Source organism: Chiloscyllium plagiosum, unplaced genomic scaffold (assembly GCF_037043375.1).
Source record: "Chiloscyllium plagiosum isolate Xiang-an unplaced genomic scaffold, Cpla_swu_hap1 HiC_scaffold_25, whole genome shotgun sequence".
Taxonomy (NCBI): Eukaryota; Metazoa; Chordata; class Chondrichthyes; order Orectolobiformes; family Hemiscylliidae; genus Chiloscyllium; species Chiloscyllium plagiosum.
The window spans coordinates 40,903,332-40,927,353 of NW_028270163.1; the positions used below are offsets into that span (position 1 = coordinate 40,903,332).

The window sequence follows — 24,022 nt, forward strand, 5'->3', positions numbered from 1 at the left end:
CACTATGTTCTCTACACCAGGCTTTCCCTGTAGCAAATAGGCATACGCGCCATTCGTGGAGGGTGGTTAGCTCAGTTAACTGAATGGTTTGTGATGCAGAGTGATGCTAACAGAGTAGGTTCAACTGCTGCATTGGTTGAAGGTGTCATGAAAGACTCTCCTTCTCAACCTCCCCCCTTGCCTGAGCCATGGTGACCCTCAGGTTAAACGCCACAAGTCTCTCTAAGGAGTGAGCAGTCTAGTAGACTGTGGTGACCTTTACCTTTACTCTTACAAGACATTCTGGCTAAATTCATGAGAATCTTGCACCTAACTAGAATCCAGTTTACTAACAGAGGCTACTTTCCTGTCAAGGATTCCTGTGTTTGGATGTCCATTGCCTCGTTAATATGCACTGGTAATGCAGTGGTTTACATCTCTAGAGTGCAGCATGGTCCTCTCCTGCTATACTTTTGGGCATTGAGTAGATCTGCAGTGCTGGCATCTGCTGACATTTGCAAGTGATTTGGAGCAGGCCACAGCAGTTAAAATTGGACATCATTGTACTTGTTGCCTGCTTGTAAAATACGGTGGCTCAGTGGTTAGCACCACTACCCCACACTGCTAGAGACCTGGGTTCGATTCTGCCCTTGGGCGACTGTCTGTGTGGAGTTTGCTCATTCTCTCCTTGTCTGTGTGACTTTCCTCCGGGAGCTCTGGTTTCCTCCCACAGTCCAAAGGTGTGCAGGTTCGGTGGATTGGCCATGCTGACCAATCTGGGTGGATTATCTGCTACTCAGATGATTTATCTCTCTATCTTTGTGACATCTACTACATTTTATCTCTCTCCTCCTCCCTTGCATATGCTTTCCCTTATTGGTCAGAGTATTGAGTACAGGAATCGGGAGGTCATATTGCGGTTGAACAAGACTTTGGTTAGGCCACTGTTGGAATATAGTGTGCAGTTCTGGTCTCCTTCCTATTGGAAGGAGGTTGTGCAACTTGAAAGGATTCAGAAAAGATTTACAAGGATGTTGCCAGGTTTGGAGGATTTGAGCTATAGGGAGAGGTTGAATAGGCTAGGGCTGTTTTCCCTGGAGCGTCAGAGGCTGAGGGGTGACTTGATAGAGGTTTATAAAATCATGAGGGGCATGGATAGGATAAAGAGACAAAGCCTTTTCCCTGGAGTGGGGCAGACCAGAACTAGAGGGCATAGGTTTAGTGTGAGAGCGAAAAGATATGAAAGAGACCTAAGGGGCAACTTTTTCACTCAGAGGGTGTATGGAATGAGCTGCCAGAGGAAGTGGTAGGTGCAAGTACAATTGTAATACTTAAAAGGCATCTGGATGGATATATGAATAGGAAGGATTTGGAGGGATATGGGCCAGGGGCTGGCAGGTGGGACTAGGTTGGGAAGGGATATCTGGTCGGTTGGACTGACGCGTCTGTTTCCGTGCTGTAGGTCTCTATGACTCTATGACAAATCAGTACTGCTGACACGACATTTTCACATTAGTCTTGATTATAACCTGAATTTATATTAAGAAAAGAATTAAATCCACTGGATTTTGCTGCCTAATGGTTAGAATTGTGGGGTCTTATGGCCCTGTGATAGTGTCCCTACCTCTAGACCATGAAGGTTTAGGTTCAAGTCCCACCTGTTCCAGAGGTGTGCCACATGCATCTGAGCAAGTTGATTAAAACAGCAATAAATAAAGATATGTAGAATATTTCCAGTTGTTAATCAAAGATTAATTCTTCTGTTTTTCGTTGTTACAGGCAACGAGCAACTTGTTGCATTCAACCTCCACCAGGCATGCTCATTGTTTATTTTTACGCCATAATTCCAAATGAAGTTAAATTTAATCAAAGATGTGATAAATTGTTTTTAGTTCATGGAGGTGGAAGGTCAATACTTGAAGACATTTCTTTCCGGTAAGATGAACATAAATGTATTGCACACCATAATGAACGGCAATCTCTATTTTGTTCACAGATAAAGAGACAGGTAGAAAGTGGGAAGCTTTAAAAAAATGGGATAACAAGAGTCTGGAGACTGTACGTTCCTGTGGGGATGAAGGACAAGGCTGTTGTAGGGAATGTTGATGACTAGGAAAATTGAGGTTTCGGTCAAAAAATGTGGCATTGGAAAAGCACAGCCAGTCAGGCAGCATCAGAGGAGCAGGAGGATTAATGCTTCGAGCTTAAGTACTTCATCAGGATTCCAAATTGAGTTTTTTTGGTTAGGAACAAGAAGGAAGCATATGTAAGGTATTGACAGCAGACACTGAGTGAATCCCGAGAAGAGTATAAAGGCAGTAGGAGTATACTTAAGAGGGAAATCAGGAGGGCAAAAGGGAACATGAGATAGCTTTGGCAAACAGAGTTAAGGAGAATCTGAAGGGATTCTACAAATACATTAAGGGCAAAAGAGTAACCATGTAAAGAATAGAGCCCCTTGAAGATCAGCAAAGCCACCTATGTGTGGAACCCTGAGGAGACGGGGCAGACATGCATCAGTGTTTACTATGGAGAAGGATATGGAAGATAGAGAACGTGGGGAATTAAACAGCAACATCTTGAAAAATGTCCATATTACAGAGATGGAGGTGGTAGACGTCTTAAAAGGCATAAAGGTAAATAAATTACTGTGACCTGATCAGGTATATCTGAGAACCCTGTCGGAAGTGTAGGAAGAGATTGCTGGCCCCTTGCTGAGATATTTGTATCAATGATAGTCACAGAGGTGCCAGAAGACTGGAGGTTGGCTAACATGGTGCCACTATTTAAGAAAGGTTGTAAAGAAAAACCAGGGATCTTTAGGCCAGTGAGCCTGACATCAGTGGCGGGCAAGTTGTTGGAGGGAATCCTTTATTTGGAAAGGCAGGACTGATTAGAGACAGTCAGCCTGGCCTTGTGTGTGGGAAATCATGGCTCACTACCTTGATTGAGTTGTTTTAATAGGTAACGAAAAGGATTGATGAGGGCAGAGTGGTGGACATGATCTATATGTGGATACAGAACTGGCTCAAACAAAGAAGACAAAGAGTGGGGGAGGAGGGTTGCTTTTCAGACTGGAAGCCTGTAACCAGCAGTGTGCCACAAGGATTGGTGCTGGGTCCACTGCTTTTCATCATTTATATAAATAATTTGGATGTGAATATGGGAGGTATAGTTGGTAAGTTTGCAGATGACACCAAATTTGGAGATGTAGTGGACAGCAAAGAAGTACAACATGATCTTGATCAGACGGGCCAATGGAGTGAGGAGTGGCAGATGGAGTTTAATTTAGATAAATGTGAGGTGCTGCATTTTGGAAAGACAAATCAGGGCAGGACTTATACACTTAATGGTAAGGTCCTGGGGACTGTTGATGAACAGAGAGACCTTGGAGTGCAAGTTCATAGTTCCTTGGAAGTGGAGGTAGATAGGATAGTGAAGAAGGCATTTGGTATGCTTACCTTTATTGGTCAGAATATTGAGTATAGGAGTTGGAAGGTCATGTTGCAGCTGTACAGGACTAGGAAATATTAGAATACTGCGTACAGTTCTGGTCTCCCTGCTATAAGAAGAATGTTATAAATCTTGAAAGTGTTCAGAAAAGATTTACAAAAATGTTGCCAGGATTGGACGATTTAAGCAATTGGAAGAGGTGAATTGGCTGGGGCTATATTCCTTGGAGTGCTGGAGGGTGAAGGGCATGGATAGTGTAAATAGACAAGGTCTTTTTCCCTAGGCTGGGGGTGTCCAGAATGGGAGGGCATAGGTTTAAGGTGAGATGGGTAAAGGAATCTTAGGGGCAACTTTTTCACACAGGGGGTGGTATGTGAATGGAGTGAGCTGCCAGAGGAAGTGTGGCAGGCTGGTACAATTACAGCATTTAAAAGGCATGTGAATATATGAATAGGAAGGGTTTAGAGGTATATGGGCCAAATGCTGGCAAATGGGACTAGGTTTACTTTGGATATCTGGTCATCATGGATGAGTTGGACCATAGGGTCTGTTTCCATGCTATATATCTCTATGTCTAAGTGATGTAGCCGTAGTATCCCTGCGTCTGGCCCAGAAGGTTCAGGTACTAGTCCCATCTGCCTTGAACCAATTGAGTCAAATGTTTGGATGGCTGTGAATATCGTGCTAATTTAATCACTGAGATGGTTATTCATAGCCTAGGATCAAAGTAGTGATCATGTCCCTGTGTCTGTGTTGAAATCCCACCTGTGCTGAAGGTTTGCCACAGTCTTTTTCAACAGGTTGATTGAAAACTAACTTTTTTTAAGGCACAAAAGAATTGTGTCAGATCAGTTACATGTGTCGCACAACCACTGTTCTATCTTGTTACTCTTATTGAGCTAGGGTTCTAGAATGCAGACCCATGGCTGATTTTGTTTAGGGATACCTCTGTTTTGTCAATTGGAATTTGAATTGCATTTTTTTTTTGTATAGACTGAACACTAAACTCAAGGTTTTGGCAAATGTTAGTGTGTCACCAGGCCAAATATACAAGGTGGTTGTTTTTTTCTGATTTTCTTTGTGTTATTTAGGAATATTAGTAAAGCTGGAAAACTTGTGCAACATTTCATAACTCTACCGCTCGGCATCAAAGGAAATGCCATCCCTTATCAATATGCTGTACAGCAAAGGAATGAATGGATTCAAGAGATGGCTTCACGGTTTTTAAACATACCTAATATAAATGAAAATGGTAAGAAACCATTTAATACCAGTATTGTTATTTCTGTGTCTTGATGTTCTTGTTTGCTTGACAATACAATGTGAAAAGAACTGTACATATTATTAAAAGACAACTAGTACACATGAAAACTTTCTTATACAATGGTGCTCCTCCTCAAAAACTGTAAAAGTATCTGATAAACAGTCCTGTTTTGAGAAGGGAAATTTCTGTTGACAAGCTCACTTTTATAATGAGAATTGCTATTTTCTAATCGCATGAGGTCAAACAGAAGGTGGAACAGAAGCAAAAAATGGCTTTCTGCTTTTTCTTATAAGCAGCTTTCAAATAATACTGTGCCTATGTTCTGTGTTCTACACCCATGGGTTTGTTACACCAAGTCTTTCCTCATAATTAAAATAAGTTTCTGCAAATTCAAGCTTTCATACCAGTCAGTAAATGGAACTCCTGTTGCAATTTTGTTTTTTCTTTTTCTTAATTTACTCTGCACCTTGGGTCCACAGATGGGTTCCGCACTTCAGCTCCTAACCTTTCCCAGTTGCTGTCCACCAAAGTCTCCTAATTATTCATGTTTCTCCCAAGTTTGTAATTTCTGGTTTAAATATCCATCCAGATAATTGTACCAACCTCCGCCATTTCCTCTGGTAGCTCGTTCCTTACACGCACCACCCTTTGCATGAAAAAGTTGCTCCTTAGGTCTCTTTTAAATCTTTCCCCTCTCTCCTTAAATCTATGTGAAGGTGTAGTTGACAGTGAAGAAGGTTACCTCAGAGTACAAGGAGATCTTGATCAGATGGGCCAATGGGTTGAGGAGTGGCAGATGGAGCTTAATTTTGAAATATATGAGATGCTGCATTTTGGAAACACAAGTCAGGGCAGGATTTATACACTTAATGGTAAGGTCCTGGGGAGTGTTGCTGGACAAAGAGGTTTTGGAGTGTGGGTTCATAGTTCCTTGAAAGTGGAGTCACAGGTAGATAGGATAGTGAAGAAGTCATTTGAAATTTTTCCTTTATTTAGTGCATTGAGTATGGGAGTTGGGAGGTCATGACATTGGTTAGGCCACTGTTGGAATACTGCATGCAATTCTGGTCTCCCTGCTATAGGTAGGATGTTGTGAAACTTGAAAGGTTTCAGAAAAGATTTACAAGGAGTTTGCCAGGATTGGAGGGTTTGAGCTACAGGGAGAGACTGACTAGACCGGGGCTATTTTCCCTGAAGCGTCAGAAGCTGAGGGGTGACCTTATGGATGTTACTAAAATGATGAGGGGCACGAACAGGGTAATTAGACCAGATCTTTTCCCCAGGGTGGGTGTGTCCAAAATTAGGGGCCCAGGTTTCAGATGAGTGGGGAAAGATTTAAAAGGGAACAATGGGGCAACTTTTTCATGCAGTGGATGGTGCATGTATGGAATGAGCTGCCGGTGGAAGTGGTGGAGGCTGTTACAATATTTAAAAGACATCAGGATTGGTAGCTGAATAGGAAGGGTTTTGAGAGGTATGGGCCAAATGCAGGCAAATGAGTCTAGATTTATTTAGGATATTTTGTCAGCATGGATGAGTTGGACTGAAGGGTCTGTTTCCATGCTATACATCTCTATGACTCTATGACCCTATGACTTTTAGAGCTCCCACCTCGTCTCCCTACACCCAAGTCTCAAGATTCTGATCTCTCCCACAAGATCTATGCAGACTGCAATCCAGTAATTTTCTTTGTGTTGTTCCCTATTATTGACCCATTGTCAGTGTTTCCCTGAAGGACAGCACATCTACTTGCTCTGCTACTGTGGCCTGTTGTCTCCTCCTGGTCTGATTTACTATCTCTCTAGTCTTTGTGATTAATTTTGAGCACAGCATCAGTGAAGACAGCAGAGACCTACAAGTTGGGTGTCTCTCCTGGCTCAGTTGTTTTGACATCACCTCAGGAGAAGTTTAAGTTTAGAGTTTTAGCACGTTGTCCAGTTTAATGCTCTGCAGTTCTGAGGGGCTAGTACATTGTTCCATTTGTTGTCTCCAAGATGATACATTAAATCAAAGCAACATCTATCCTATCATCTGGGCATGAATGATTCTGCAATGCAAGGGAAACATAGCATTGCATACTTACCTCCATTAATATCACAGAAAATGATTATCTCATAAACAATATGAAGCAGTTCCAGAACTGACAACAATTAGATGCACGGATTAAAATTTGAAGGAAGTGAGATTTTCATCCACTTCATTTGGGTTTTTAAGTGCAGTGATGAACAGGACAGTAACATCTGCCTCACTTCAATCTCTTTACCCTTCAAATAAACCATCAGACGCTGCGATGCTGATATCTTACACATGGATGTGCAAAAATCTCTGCCAAATATTTATTGGGAATATGAAAGCCATAGTCTTTTCCTTAGCTTTATTTTAGCCTTTACGTGCTTTCCTTTATGTTTTTTGCTTTGATTAAATCATTGAAATTAGTTGGATCCATAAAGAGGACATTTTGAACAAGTGTTTCATTTATGCCCACGACCATCTCTTGTCAACTTCACTTTTAAAGAGGATTTCAGATTATGGGAGCTCTCTGTCCAGAAACATTTGACCAAGGAGGCTTGGAACTGAACGCTCAGTAATTGCCTGAATTTTCTAATCCTATTCTTAATGTCACGATAGTACGGGGGGATTGTGCATACTGTCTTCATGTTTTGGATACATAAGTAACTGAGCATGTCAAAATAAAGTGACAGCTAACATAGCCTTGGCATGACTAGAATCAGCAAATTTAGTGACCTCTTTGCTGTTTGACTTTTAAGGAAATGAACAATGGATAACCTCTACATGGTACGTAGTACATATACGTGCCCATCACATCCCCTCATGTTGAGTTCTGCTTTGTCAGCGTACACTCCATTTGTTCCATTGTATAGGGACTGCAAGATATTGTTTTGTGATATTTCCTAACCTGTCACAAGAAACCTTAACATCTTTCATATTTTGACATTGCTATCAGAATTTTCAATTACCCTTTACAGCTTCTTGCTATACCTCAGTGCCATCCTTCCTTCATGTAGCTTTTCTATGGCCTCTGTGTGTCTTTGGGAACAGGAGGAGCCATGTGGTCCTGGGAGACTTGGATTATAAGGCCATTCCATCACTCCAAGGTATCACTTCCATGGTCACCAGCTCCTGGTCGTTCAGCAGCAATCCTTTCCTGATTCATCACAGATGATCCAAAAATAGGTGTGAAAGTAAATCTCAATGAAATTTACAGATGGATAAGGATAGGTGCATGTGCCAAAATTTGATAGATGGAATTTAACACGGATTCAATTGGAAGGAATTTGGTTGAAAAAGGACAGCTTATTATCTAAAATGGAGTGAAACTTCAAATGTTTCGGCGTAGGTGGATTTTGGTGTCCTCATCTATGAGAAAGCTAATGTGCAGCTACAGCAGGTAACGAGGAAGGCAAATAAAATGTTGGCATTTTTTGCTCTAGGAATGAAGTATAAAATGTAGGGAAGTGATTTTGTGGTCGTACAAGGCATTGTTGAGACTCCCATCTGCAGTACTGCTTACAGCTTTTGCTCCCTTACTTGAAAAAGAACAATTGCACTGGGGGCTGAGAAGGATCATTAGATTAATCCCAGAGGTGAGAAGATTGTCTTGTAAAGAGAAATTAAGCAGTTTCAGGCTATATTCATGAGAAATTAGGAGAGAAGAATTAATTGAGATGTCTAAGATGCGAAAGGAATTGACTAAACAGATTTAGAGAGGATACTTCCTCTTGTGGGACAATCCAGAATGAGAGGGTCATGGTTTTTGGCTACAGCATGGCAGATTTAAAACAGAGAAGATGATGAATGACTTCTCAAAAGGGTTGTGAATCCTTGTGGAATGTGTTACTCCAGAGTGTGGTGGATGCTGGGACACTGAATAAATATAAGGATGTGGTAGACATATTTGTAATTATTAAAAGGTTAAGGAGAGCAGGCAGGAAAGTGGAGTTGAGGCTGAAATGCAACTGTATTGAATGGCAGAGCAGTCTTGTGAAGCTGAATTGCCTCCTCTTGCTCCTAGTTCCTATCACCTGAAATTCAGGGGCGGAGTTCTGATGAATTGGTCCAAAACCTAATGGTGCATTAAATACACCTCAAGCTTAAAACAAGTCGGGTTTATTCATCAACAGCAATTGGGCCTTCACATTCAGCAATTATTTACCAGCTTCCAATTACCCTATATTGAGCTCTTGCTGTCCAAACTCCTATCTTTGACTGAACTATTCCCTTCCCTTTAATGAACTATTCCCTTACCTTTTATCCTTTCAAGCAAATAAAAACGTAATGAAGGCATTTTATACTGAAGATAAATCTGATTTACTGAGAGATATTAATCGGTAACTTTGTTCCATGGTGTTGGATAAGTTTGCTGGATTTTTATTCATTAAGTATAATGCAGTTCTTTAACAGGAGTCGAAAAACATTCACTTGGTGCAAAATTTCCTGGCTTAGAGTGATTTTGCTGTATCTGTTTGCCAAAATCAACATGTCAAAAGTTCCAGAGTTTTGTTCTTCATGAAGTATTGACTATCTCCTGTGATGGCATGTCTGGTTACCTAATGAGGAAAATAATAAGTTCCTGTTGTGCTTTAGAAGTAGAAGCATTTTCACAATTGACTTCCAGTGTTCCACATAACAACTTAGTTCCACAATTAGTTGATTACAACAGCTTGTGAGCCAGAAAGACATTGACTAAGTGACATTTATTTCCCAACCAAGTCTCAATGGGGTGATTGGCCTCTTTTTGTGCTATAAATTTTCTGGGGATCTTTGGTTTTTGGATTCATTGTATTGAAAGTGACTCCATATTTGGAGGAGTGCCACTTGAGGATCATTTTCATTTGGGAAAGGTATTGATTAATTAACTGCATAATTAACGTATTTTATAAACCAATGGATATTTTATAGATTTTCTACTTCTGAGGAAGGACCTGAAATGTTCACTCTGATTTCTCTGCACAGATGCTACCAGACCTGCTGAGCTTTTCCAGCAATTTCTGTTTTCATTTTTGATATAAGCAGAAACATGTTTTGAAATAATTTTCCGATTTATTTTATTTTAAGAATGGCACCAGTATGATGGCATCATGAACTTTCCACCCTCACGGGATTTTATGAATACAATGAGAAATATCTGGTCACCCAGAATGACTCCTGCTGAAAGGATTTTTCAGTCAAAGCGTACAGGAGGTCAAGTTATGCTGCAGACTATCTTTAACCTTCTTGAATCTTTGAATAATGAAGGATTTGAGCAAATTAAACTACGACTGAAGCATTTTCAGATGTGCCAACAGATGACTTTTGAACTTGAAATGTATACAAATACACAAACTGATTTTGATGAAAAAGAGGTAAATATTTTTTCACAATTATTACATATAGATGGATTGTCCTAAGAGGAAAGATTAATAAACTGGGTCTATACTCTGTGGAGTTTCAGAATAATGAGAGGTGATCACATGCAAACATACAAAATTCTTGCAGAGGTTGACAAGGTAAGTGAGGGAAAGATGTTTCCCCTGCCACAGAGATTCGAGAAACGGGGCAAAGCCTTGGAAGAAGTGGGAAACCATTTTGAGAGGTCTCAGTTGAGGAAGAAATCCTTCACTCAGAAATTATTAATTATGTACATCCCATCTATGTCTCTGACCTCCCATTCCCAGCCAGTTCTGCCACATCTTGTTCCCAGAACAAAACAATACTCAGTCGATATCCACTGATTCCTTGTGCCAGTGCTATCTTTGAGAGGCATCTGCTCTCCGAGACAGGCCACACTGCTCCTCTGTACATGGGAATACTGTGGTAATGTGCATGGTCAGTCAGCCCTCATCCTGAATTGTACTGATGCTTGTCTGCATTGTTCCCATGCTCCTTGAACATTCTACCATCCCACCCATCACCATGCTTAATCCCACCTGCACAAATGTCTCTCCTTGACTCTTCAGTTCCTTTGGCAGTGATCCAGCTAATGCACATACAAATTCTCAGGACTGTGTTTGTCCCCAGTTTCTAACCAACTTTGTAAAGCAGCCCCTTGATGGAACAGACCAGACCCCTGACTGCTGTCTTTTCAGCTCCCTGACTGACAACATACAAATCCCCCTGACTGTGCCGCTGGCCCTATAGGACTGTATTTGGTCATATCCCTGACAGTGAGTGTCCCACTGACCAAGGCTAAACTACTTGAGCTGTGTGTGGACTGTGCCTCTGACTGATTGTGTACCAGGAGTTCCTGACCAACAATAATGCCTCCCTCCCCTTTATTCCCCAACTTCTTGACTGGTCTGAAGACTAGCCCCCACCCACTTTCCAACATGGCCACATGCAGTGGAACATGTCTCAGTGTGCTGACAAGAACCTGTCTATGTACCTGTGCACAAGAGCCCATCAACAATGATAGTTTGGCTCTGAGCTGAAGTGCCAGGGCAATAACGGGCATGGCAAGGCAGGCAAGACATGGATGCTGTGAGCAAGAGGGTGAACACAGAGAGCAAGCAGGCAGCCCCGAGATGCAGCCTGGTCCGTCCATAAGATGTGTGCCTATCCCTGTGCATAATATCACTTTTCTACAGCCTTTCAATGTCAGTCATCAGTGAGTGCAGCAATGTAAGCCCGTGCATCTTAAGTATCCTGAAGGTTGATTGGAGAGCAGCCACGGTACGGTATTGAAGGTTTGGGTGCCAGTGACCATGGGTGAGGGAGGTGTGCAGCCAGTGCAGATGGATCATACCCTGAGATGCTGTTTGTTGCTGAGCAACATGGAGACTCCTCACAGCCAGTTGCGAGGTGAAGTCACCACAGACCTGCTCTGACTTCCCATATCAAGATTGCTGTATGCCTAGCTTGTCTGGCATGGTTGAATGTTAATGAAGTGAATTGGGCCCTTACCAAGGTATTTACAAGTTCTGATCCCTCCTTTTGGATTCATGGGATTTCCGATTGGCCAGCATTTATTGCCAATCCCTAGCTGCCCTTGAGAAGGTGGTGGTGAACTGCCTTCTTGAACTGCTGCAGTCCATGTGCTGTGCTTAATTGACGACTAGCGGAAAACTCACCATGCCACTCAGCAAAAGCATAAAAAGTGGAGCAAGATGCCCCCTGTGTCGAGGTAGGCCTAGTCCAGGAGGCCTGGGTTCAAGTACAACCTGCACTGGAGGTGTGTAATAACATCTCTGAACAGGTTGATTAGAAAATTAGGTAAAATAAAAAGTTTCAAAGATTTTTAAAAATTCACTTTTACCAAATGCTTTCCTGGATAGGTGCCTCTGCAGTAGATAGTTCAGTTCAGAAGAAGTCTGTTATGTTGTCAGCTCTCTTCTCAAAAGTAAAATGCTTAAGCCCACTATCCTTGTAAATTGTTTCTTCTCTAACCTGTCTCTTTCCGTTCCAAATTCCATCATTGTGCAATCACATCTCACCTTTCGTCCATCTTTCCTAAAATTCCATATTTGGAGCTCCCACCTCCCTTACAGTTTCCTACCCTGTCAGGCTTATGCTGAAACATCGATTGTCCTGCTCCTGGGCTGCTGCCTGACCTGCTGTGTGTTTCCAGCACCACACTTTTTGACTCTGATCTCCAGCATCTGCAGTCCTCGCTTTCTCCTACCCTGCCATAGTACCAAAACGAATGTCACCCTGAGTGATTGTGATGAGGGCAAATTGGCAATGAATTATGGGGCATTGGCTGATAGACATGATGTTTTGAAGCTTTTTGAGGCTGCTCTCTCCCCTTACTAACCTATACTCTTTCTGCTATCCTCACCATGGGAACATGGCAATTTCCTGCCTTGGTGTCCGTTGCTCACTGGCGATATGTTAATACAGTTCAGAGTTTACAGTTGCACAAATGAAGAAGGGACGCTTCCAATTGATGCTAGTGATTTTGGAATAGTTTAACATAAAATTCAGATTTTCTTATTAGTTGAAGCAAATTTCTGATTCCTTCTAAGTTGATGAGTGATCAGAGAAAGGAGTGAACCTAATAAACCACTCAAATGGAAGTTTTGTGTATTTTTCAGTTTGAATGTTGTCTTGCAGCATGAGCTAACACTTGTATTCTCATAGAAAACTTCCACAAGAGGTGAGAAGTTGAAAATGTAACTTGAATTCCTCAATATGGAATCTAATGCTTTATTACAAGAGTCTTTTTTTTTCAAAAGCAAGTGTTTATTTGGTTTCTATTTCCCAACAATTTATTTTTGATTTGAATTACAGGTTAACAAATTGATAATTGAGCAGGTGAAGAAATTCCTGCTTCCTTACACTAAACCAGAACCTAAAGATGCAAAAGATTCCAAAAGAATTGTGAAAAATCCATTTGTAGCTGGAATGGTGGCATTTGTTATTCGGAACCATTGCTCTTTGGTATTGGATGCAAGTGACTTGATAACTATCTGTCATATGTTACAAATGCCTCAGACATGTACAGAAGAGCATCTTCAACACTTGAAAGAATTTGCAATGTTTTTCCCAAAACATCAATAGTAAGTTCAGTGAATTAATTTTACTTTTATAATTTGCCTTGCATTTTACCTTTTTTTTCCTGACTGTCAAAATCTGCTGGGATTTTAGAGCTCCAACACGGAATTTGCTTTCAATTGCATATTTTTATTATGCCATTTTCTGATTATGTACAAGATATAACACAAAAAAAGATATTGCATAGAAAATCAGATAAGCTTTTTCCAACCCATGGCAATAATCAGGTATGCATGAGTGATAGTTCAATCTCTCAGACTTGAAGCCAAGTGATTGATCTGGAACAGCACTACAATAAATTACATTCACATGTCCAGCTGTCTGTTCTAACAATACTACTGTGTGTTCTCTTTCTTGCAATTTTCTCCCCCCTGTCTGTGTCTTTATCTTTGTTTTGGATTTATGTGTTCCTTGCTCCAAAGTAATTCAAGTCTATTTTGAACTTTTTAAAATAGTTAGAAAGGGGGATATGGACTGTTTTATTCCAGAGAACTAGCTGGGATAGGATGGAACTGGAGCAAATTTTTATATGCTTTTATATTTATTTAGCATTACACATTACAAAGATTGAGGTTCTTATGTCCAAAAATGGAACAAATAGCAACACCTTCTTCTAGAGCAGGCAGACTATTCTAAGCAGAAGGCACTTGAGGATTTTGTCTCTGAACTAATTGATAATGGCTACCCTGAGGTCACTTGGACTGAGTTCTTGGCATGGACAGTTGGGTGATCAAATAAAATTTTCTGCAGCATTTCATCAATCACAAGATGATCCCATGAATAGAATTTGCTACTGAAAGGACTTTCAGCTGTGGTGTTCGTGGCCATGATATTCATATTTCCAATAGTCTCCAAACTATTCCATTTTCACAAATGTACTGAGTCTAGTCTCAATCTATTTGTCCATTGCTGTGTCTATATTGATCCTTTTGTCCTTACTGCACATTATTGTAGAAAGACTAAATCTAGTTGTCGAGCATACAAAATTTAAAGTGAAAATATTACGCCTTTGTCCCAAATCTTTAGATGCATGCCAGGGGCCTTTTATTGTCCTGTGCTGTTATAGCTTACAATAAGCAGTGGAGATGTTCTCTGATATTTAATACAAATGTCACATTTATCATGAATCTCTATTCACTCCATATATTCATCAACCATATCTGCATCTTTTAGCAGCCATTTTCAACCTTTGACAAATAAGTGAAAATATCATTATTGTGACTTTAAGATTATTTTCTCTTTGATTCATATTGCCTGATTCCATTAACATTTGTCTAACAGTCTGATGAAAGATGCCAGATTTTATTAAAGGAATACAGTAATTTCCTGACAGAGTGAACTGCTGATCCACTAACCTTCCAAAAACACTGCCTTATCATGTTCAATGTCAAGTTTCGTTTTCACCCTTTTGCATAGGTTTATTTAACAGCATAGATATCTCAGTAGAGTCTACATCTTTAATTATAAAATTGTTTATTCCAACTATCTTACATGGAATTACAACTCTATGTGGTGACCTCACTGTGTTATATCACCGACCCTAAATCAAGTAGTACTTTTATATTTCTTAACTTATGTCAATCCTCACTCTATTGTAAATCAAGGCAATGCTTTCACTATTTTATCGCACATGATCGTAGTTATCCAATCACATTATCTAATAATGTGCAACCATCACATTCATCACCAGACTAAACCCTTTGTGACATGTATTCTCCAGTTCTGTCTTTTGCTATAATATGCAGAATTGTTAAATGTGCATTCTTTTTAAATCTGCCTTCTCCAACCATTCCATTGCATTGATGTTTGCATCCAGTATCTGGGTCATTTTGAAATGTGGGCATCATTGAGTGCACTGGTCTTTGTGTGTCACCATGGAATGTCCTATTTGTTCCAAATTAAAAATCATACCACACCAGATTATAATCCAACAGGCTTATTTGGAAGCACTAGCTTTCAGAGCGCTGCCTCTTCGTCAGGTAGCTAGTGGAGCAGGATCATAGAACACAGAAGTTATAGCAAAAGATCATACTGTCATACAACTGATGCAATATATGAACAAACCTTGATTTCTGGCAAGTATTTCATCTTTTAGAATGGATTGCAGGTTTAAATTTATTAATATGTAAATCCCAGAATTTCTTTCAAGTCACATACCCAAGGTAACAAGGTTTTATAAAAAAAAAGCTGACATCTGAGCTCAGACAATGCATTAAAGGTATCAGGTTAGAGTCTATATGTATTCTAGTCTTGAGTCAGACTGATTCTGTTTCCAAAGTAGGAATTTATAAAATGTCACATGGATTGACTGCCTACAGATTGTGTGCTTTTTTAACACTATGATCTTTTGCTATAAATTCTGTGTCCTATGATGTTGTGTGATTTTTAACTTTGTCCACCCCAGTCTAACGCTGGCACCTCCACATCATGGTTATTTGTTTCAGGAAGATTGAAGCAAATAACTAAATCCCCAGGAATTTTTTGAAGGCTCTCCACTTCCCAAACACTAGTTAGTACCAGGTTTCTGTGCCTATGAGACATGTTAGCACAATCCAGCAATGCAAATGTCACTACTGATCCAGGGATCCTCAAAGTACATTATAAGAAGGTTATACTGTCTACATATGTCAGTGTCAAAAACCTTTACTTTTTTTAGTGTCTTCCCGCCATTGTACAGCGATATTCAGAAAAAAACACGACTTACCAGACAGCTTAATCTTGAGTACTAAACACAAGAGGTTAGGAACAAAATTACCCAATGACTCTGCTTTACAATTCAATATTATCATGGCAGATGCACAGCTTTAACTCCACTTTCTCACCCACTCCTCATTTCTCAATTCCCTGATCAAACATCTGTTACCCCAGCCTTAAATATATTCAGCAAGGGCATGTACACAACCCTCTGGGGTAGAGAATTCAAAGATTCTCAACCCTCTCAATCTCAATCCCAAATGATCATACTGTACTCCTTTATCCTGAGATGGTACCCATGTATTTTTGATGCCTCAGGTAGCAAAAGCTGCCTCTCAGTGTTTACCCTGTCAATCCCATCCAGAATCTTAAATAAAATGCATAGAAGTGTTACATATTCTTCCTTTATCTGTTTGTAGAGCTCAATACATTTTCTTTTGCACTTTGGATAATATTGTATCTTCAAAGCGGTCTATATTAGTAACTCACAACAAATTATGTTAACTGGCTCATCGAATCATTTTTTTTCTGATGAATAGGTATAAATAGTTCCTTCCTTGGGTTTGGCCTGGCACTAACTCTATAATTGTATTGCATTCCAGTACGTGTACAGCATTGATTAACTACTGCATTTCTCAAGAAGTTTTGGAGTTTGTGCAAGTTGTACCACTTCTTCACTGGTGTACAGAACAGCATCAACCACCAGTGAGCAGTGACACCAGTTCCAGCAAATTAGAACCGCTGCAAAGAGTTCAGTATGAAAGCTTTCGATACAGAATAAGAGATAAATCTGAAATAAGAAGGTAACATTTATAAGTGTTTTAACTATCTTCTGGTAAACTTTGATGCAAAATCTTAGTGCAATAGTGTTCAGGATTGGTTAATTTGTAATCTCTTTCATTAAAGATACTCTAATTATTCCAGTATGATTATTTTTTAGTTGTTTGTACTTTTCTGACTGGCTCAGCATTCCTTCCCTATCCTTAATTGCAAGATGCCTTTGGTGGTCTATTTGGTACAGGAATTTCTACGGTTATTCAGAAAGATTTGTCCCATACGGAGTAGATGATCAAAATGTTCTGTTGCCACCATGTTAGTGCACAGGATGAATCTGCGGTTTGTCTCCATGTTCTTTCAGACAAGGAAGGCAAAGATAGGCTTTTGAACAATAAAGGAATTAAGGGTTACGGTGAGCTGGCAGGGAAGTGGAGCTGAGTCCACGAAAAGACCATGATCCTGTTGAATGGCAGAGCAGGCTTAACAGGCCAGATGTTCTTATGTGCTTTATACTTGCAGCACCAAGAGCTTCTATGTGTATAATAATCCTTTTAATGTAGAAGACTATGCAAATGAGTTAGTGAATGAAACACTATACAGCTGCACAGGGAGTCTTTTTTTTTCATTCATATGTGGCATGTGGGTGTCCCTAGCTGGGTCAGCATTTATTACCTATCCCTAGTTGCCCTCGAGAAGGTGTTGGTGGGCTTTCTCCTTGAACCACTGCACTCCATTTGCTGCAGGTAGACACACAAAATCATTAGAGAGTAACTTAAGAATTTTGACCCTACGTTACTGAGGGAACATCAATATGTTTCCAAGTCAGGACGGCGAGTGGCTTGGAGGGGAACTTGCAGGTGGTAATATTCTCATGTAACTACTGCCCTTATCCTTTAAGATGACATTGGACATGGGTTTGGAAGGTACCGTGAAAGGAATCCTAGAATAAGTTCTATGAAAGAGGTTTTAAGCAGTTTTTAAAGCAGGGGTGAGAGGCAGGAATAAGTAGAGCGTGGGGTAAGCTCAACCTTAGAACCTTGGCAGCTAAAGGGACTACCACCAATGGTGGAACAATTAAAACAGAAACATGCAATAATTCAGAACTGGAGCAGAAACGGAAATCTGAGCATTGTGGACGAGGAACTATCGAAAGTCAGCAAGCACGAGATGAGTAGGAGTTGGTGCAAGGTAGCATAAAGGCAGCCGAGATATGGCTGAGTTCAAGTTTATGGAGAATGTAAGTTGGGTTACCAGTCAGCAGCACATTGGAGTAGTCAAGCTAGGAGATAACAAAGGCATGGATAAAGTAAGGAAGTAACTGGTGATGTTAGGAAGGGAATTAAGTGGTGACAATTAATGGAAAGGTTGGAAAAGTTTGAATTTCAAAGCTTACAACTAAATGAAAGATTTAAGTTAAATATTATTTTACACTTACAAGTAAATAACACAGATGTGTTACATTGCAAAAGTTAGCATTTTGGACCCTGGCTTGTACGTTACCAACTATAGGAGATTAAGAGCGACAGGCTGGTGTGTAATTTATCAGCTTCGCTTATACTCTTTATAACGCTGAATCGTGTTGTGCAATTATTGATTCATTTGATATAAAAGCAGAGTGACATTTTCATTCCATTGTTAGTGCTTATCTGTAAATGATGTTGTCTATCTTTTATAGACAACATCATTTGCAGATAATTTATGTCATAGACAGAGATGGTGCCAGTGAAAAAGCCTGTGATATATTGATTCGACCTTATAGGCTTCATAGACCTTTCCCCACTCTGCTTTCTGCATGTCATGCCCATTTTGGATCAACTTTGTGCTGGAAGCCAATGGCTGATTTATTTAACTCAAGGTTCTGCATCTAAATTTCCAACATGTACAAAGTTCCGTTCATTTCTATAATCCATTCCTTAACCCATTATTGATTGCATCTGAAAGATGGTGTGAAAATAGAAGCTTAATTGCACCAAAGCTCTCTTGACCTATTTCTTTCTTGTTTCTGATTAACTACAGCTTACCAATGATCTCGTAGTGTTATGGTAAATTGGGAAACCTTGGCTTGAATGGATAGATTCACAGTGACACTCATCTTGAGATAAACCTGACTGCAGACAGTACTGAACACATTATGCTGAAATTTAGTTGATTAGAGAGATTCTAAAACACCCCATAATGATTAGACTCCTTGAGCATGTTCCATTATCCAATGAGATAATGATCAACCCACATTTTAGATCCATCTGTTGTATCTGTCTTTATTACAAAACAATACAATACAATACAGCATTGGAACAGGTCTTTCAGCCCACCAAGCCAGTGCTGATTCTAATCCTTATTTAGACCCATTACTTATTGCCCATGTGCAGTTTCTATCCCTCTGTTCATCTCATATTCATGTGTCTATCAAGATACACCTTAAATGTTGCTAATGTGCCTGCTTCCACTACCTTCACTGGCTGTGCCTTCCAGGCACCCAACCATCCTCTGTGTGAAACATTTTCCCTGCACTTCTCTGCTCAACCTTCCTCCTCTCACCTTGAACCTGTGCCATCTTGTGGTTGATCTTTCCACTCCAGAGAAAAAGCCTCTGACTATCCGCACAAGTATCTTAATACTCTCCCCTAACTTAAAATTGATCAATCCCAGTTTTTAAGTTTTTCCACTGACTTCAATGAGTTGTAGTTGGGGCTGAGGTGGAGTGTGTTTCAGATTTCTTCTGCTCTTTGTGTGAACAGGTGCTTCCTGAAATCACACCTGAACAGTCTATCTCCAGTTTTATCATTATGTGCTCCCTTGTTCTGAACACCCCCAGTAGAGGAAATAGTTTTTCTTTCTGTAACCTATCAATTACATTGATCATCTTAAACATCTCAATTAGCTGACTTCTTCATCTGCTGTACTTTATAAATTGCATGGATGTGTAGTGTTTGCAATGCATTTAAAATATTTATAATAATTTAGCTAGATAAGAAAAATGTACACAAACATGAAAGAAATGTGACAACTTTTGAGATGTGTGCTTTCTATTTTTGCTTTAGAAAATTACTGGAACTCATGTTCCAGATGAAGCCTATGATTGAGAAGGACCCAAAACTGGTTCTCACCTGGTTTTCACTGATTGCAACTGATGATATTCCTGAATATTCAAAGGAAATGGGAATGACCCTAAAACATGTTGCTCAAGAATTAATGGACAGATTACAAGAATCTAAAACAAAAATGAGAAATTCTAACTTTAAACTGTGCAACCAAGATTTTCAGGTTTGTTTTAAGTGTTTTTTGTTGATGTGTTTCAAACTTACTGGTGTTCATCACAAACTACACTCGTCCTGAAGATTCATTATTAAACTGCACCCATTGTAATTTACATTGGAACAGCTGTCCGTGTTAGAGTCACAGAGTCGTAGAGATGTACAGCACAGAAACAGATCTTGTGGTCCATCTCACCCAACCAAATACTCTCAGGTAATCTAGACCCATTTGCCAGCACTTGCCCCATATTCCTCTAAATTCTTCCTATTCATGTACCCATCCAGATGCCTTTTAAATGTTGTAAGTGACCAGTCTCCACCACTTCCTCTGGCAGCACATTCCAAACACGCGTCACCCTCTGCATGAAAAAGTTGCCCCTTGGGTCCCTTTATGTGAGTGCATCACTCTGCCAGATCTACAAAATGGATGCTATTTTGATTGTTCAATATAAATGATGCAAAATTCCGTTGTGTAGTGCCTGTTTCTTCAGTGGTGAAGGTGCCACACACCAAATTGTCTAGGGGATTACTCTTGTTTGTAGATGTATGAAGAGCAGACAGATCATGATGCCAATCAACATCTAATGCTGATTCAACAGCAGAGATGCAAATTTAGAACTCAACCTTCCATCTAACATTGTGTTATGTCCTTGTATAGTGCACCAGAGAAAAACAGGTGGAGCCAGTACTGTATATGGCTTTGTGAGAATCACTGATTTCCCCTGCACAGAGATAGTTGGGTTTTTTTGGCTGGTAAAGGGAACACTGGTTATGGGGAGAAGGCAGGAGAATGAGATTGTGAAACACATCAGCCATGATCTAATGGTGGAGCCGATTTGATTGGCCAAATGGCCTAAATCTCCTCCCATATCTTATGGTTTTATTGCCTCATGGACAGCATACAAGTTGCTCTGAGATGTATTTCAAGCTGATGGAATAGCATCCACTCAATATCCAGCTTGTGCGTTACCGTTCTGAGGACATCATGCAAGCAAATAGCCAATATCCTGGTAGAAGTAACTAGGGTAGATTGGGGAAACTATTATTGTTAGTTGGGGAACCTAGGATTAGGGGGCATAATCTAAAATATAGCACCAGACCTTTTACAAAGGATGTTTGTACTTTCTGCAAATAATAATCGATGCTGGATCAATGGTTAATTTCAAAGTTGAGATTGATATATTTTTGTGGACCAAAATATATGAAGGGATCTGAGGGAAACTTTAAGGCAAAATTAAGTGACAGTTCAGCCAAGATCATAATTGGATGGTGGAAGAGGCTTGAAGGGCCAAATGGCCTCATTCTGTTCTTTTGTTCCTGAGCAATGACACTTTCATTCTGTACTAGTCTGTTGTATTGACTACATTTGAGTCACTGCAACAAACCAGAGGGTAGTTACTGGCTGAGAAGGGCTATCTGTTCAACATATGGTTCATGAGGCCAACGCACAACTTTCTCAAACATAGGCAGCATGCATGGAACAAAGAACTTGCTGCCACACAAAATGTATTCAAGCAGACTAAGGTGCGGAAGGGGGGGAGCGGATTTCAAATAATACTTTCACTGTCTGCTCAGTTCTAGTGGAATCCTGTATTGCAAGTCACAATTCATTGTGGTCGACTACAAGCTGCACCATCTCACCCTGCAACCAGGAATGCAGTGATAGCTGAGGAGGAGAAAGGAAATGGGAAATCAATAACTGCACCCCCTTTCTGAGTCTGATTTTTAGTGTTTGACTCACCTGACTGTGATTCGAGTGAATGCATCCCAACTCGCCCATTCAATAGCAGTTCCAAGCCTGACCACCTCCCTGTAACTGAACCTCCCTGTCCTCTTGGCCACCATTATGAACTAGATGTTCCCAAGCAACTTTATAAATCAAGCTAACCTTTATTTAACTTGCCTCTTCTACCTTCTATATAAAAGTCCTTGTGCTTTCCCTTGATTCCTGCCTTTTATGTGTCTTTGCCTATCTTAGTGTTTCCACCAGTCTGACCCCAGTGACTGCAGCATCATTGACGGAAGGTTGCTGACATCCAGTGGGAGAGTCTGCAGATGGTCTTGCAGTTGAGCAGTTCTAGAAACATAGAAAATAAGAGCAGGAGTAGGCCATTTAGCCCTTTACACCTGCTCCGCTATTCATCATAGCTGATCATCCAACTGAGCTGCCTGTTCCCGCCTTTCCCTGATATCCTTTAGCACTAAGTGCAATGTCCAATTCCTCCTTGCAATCATTAAATGTTTCGATTGTAGTTTTAAAAGTCTCAGGTTTAGACTGCACCACTTCATGCGTGGCCACACTCTGGGCTGTGTGGGAGAGGCACAGTGAGGTGGAGGGACAGTGGAGGGTGTGAATGCTTTCATCTTAGAGAGGATGGAAGGGTCGGGCTCTATGAAACAAGTGCCATTCCCTAGGCACCTCCAAATTCATGATTTCCTGGGTTGCTGCATTAGTCTGTTAGCTCTATCCACAACAATGATGACAACAGGCTGAATTTTAGCAGCAGACACAGCACCAAACTTATGTAACTTTAGTCTGGGCTGCCATCACATCAACCGGATGGTGGGTGACTTCTGCTTGTGTTGCAGTGAAAACTGAAATATCTAGCATCAAATTCGGCATCGTAGTTAGGCACACCATTGTGCTTGTATGTTGATCTCCACTTCCATACTAGGAAGAGCATTGCAAACTCTTCATTACCACTTTATGATTTGTTGAATGTTACAATCAGTAAGCTTAAGGATTGTCTCATTATTTTGCAGGCATTTGGCAAAATCATCTCTTTTATTAAAGAAATGGTAGACCACCAATCAGAAAGGTAAATTTTATATATCGGATATCATTTGGTTATGACAAATACTAACTATGTTTGTTTATCTGAAACAAAAACAGGAATTGCTGGAAAAGCTCAGCGGGTCTGGCAGCTTCTGTCGAGATAAATCAGAGTTAATGTTTCAGGTGGAGTGACTCTTTCAGAACTGAGGGTCACTCAGCTCTGTTTTTGTTTTCAATTTGTAGCATCTGCAATTCTTGCAGTTTTTAGGTTATTTCCTTGGTAAAGCACTGTTAACTAGAACACCGTTCTCACAATTTGTCTTCCTCTGGTTTTCTTCCCTTCCCTTCAGAACTTTTCTCAAACGCTTCACATCAACATAGTTTTCATTCCATTTCCTTAATGAACCTCATTGAATGCTCAACATGGCCTCCCTTTCCCTGCTTACAACTTGTCGCAGACTAACCTGTTGTTGGCATGGTTACAGTTAAATGTTTCCTTCACTTTGGCAAGAATTGCAAACAAGTTTTATTTTCATAATGTACTTTTCTCATATATAAAGTATCCCCCAAGTTGCTTCCCAAAAAGAATAAACTTTTGACAAATGAATTATGGAAGAAGAGATTGGAAAGAATGACCAAAGGATTGAAAAAGGTCTGGTTTAATATGGTTTCTAAGGACAAAGGGTGTTGTTAGAGGGATATCAGGAGTGAGAACCAGGGAACAGGGCTGAGCCACCTAAAGGATGAGTCAGTAACAGGAAAAGAGAGTATAATATATTAAAGGCCAGAAGCAGAGGACTGAGGGATTGAAATGGGATTTAAAGTTGGAGATCACAGAATTAGGAAGTCTGAGGCCATGCTATAACTTAAATTTGAATGTGTGTGGAAAAAATAAATCTATGTAGTTCAGTGAGGATGGAAATGATGAATGGGTTTTATTGGAAAAATACACATAGGTAGCTCTGATTTTAACAATTTAGAGTTTGATTGGCATCAGGGATAAGTTGAGTGCAAATCAGGGCCATGAGTGTTGTAAAGATAAGTATGATGACGGATAATATGTGATGTTTGAAGCTCATCTCTTCATGAAGCAGCATGGTGTATGTAGTAGGTGGAGTTACTGACAAGACAGTTGAATTGGTGTTTATGGAGGAAAACTAAAGCTTTTGTTTATTCTAATGAAGGATGTTGCAACTTATCCTTAACTTGACATTTGAGCAGGGAGTCTGACAGCATGGAAATACGTGAGTGCTCATGTAAAGTGATGGAGGTTTGGAGGTTGCAAGGATTATATGTAACAGTTGCCATTGTCTGTGGATGATGTTTCTATAGAGC

General features: G+C 40.2%; 1 protein-coding gene across 2 annotated transcripts in view; it reads left to right on the forward strand.

Annotated features, from left to right (window-relative positions):
• Nucleotides 1-24,022, forward strand: part of LOC122562201 (E3 ubiquitin-protein ligase rnf213-alpha-like) — a 156,764-nt gene that overhangs the window by 28,445 nt on the left and 104,297 nt on the right. For both annotated transcript variants that reach the window (XM_043714879.2, XM_043714880.2), the window contains 7 exons: nt 1,759-1,914; nt 4,524-4,684; nt 9,773-10,059; nt 12,923-13,191; nt 16,483-16,683; nt 19,699-19,921; nt 22,675-22,730. In XM_043714879.2, the coding sequence (XP_043570814.2) occupies nt 1,759-1,914; nt 4,524-4,684; nt 9,773-10,059; nt 12,923-13,191; nt 16,483-16,683; nt 19,699-19,921; nt 22,675-22,730 (1,353 nt within the window). The remainder of the gene's footprint in view (nt 1-1,758; nt 1,915-4,523; nt 4,685-9,772; nt 10,060-12,922; nt 13,192-16,482; nt 16,684-19,698; nt 19,922-22,674; nt 22,731-24,022) is intronic.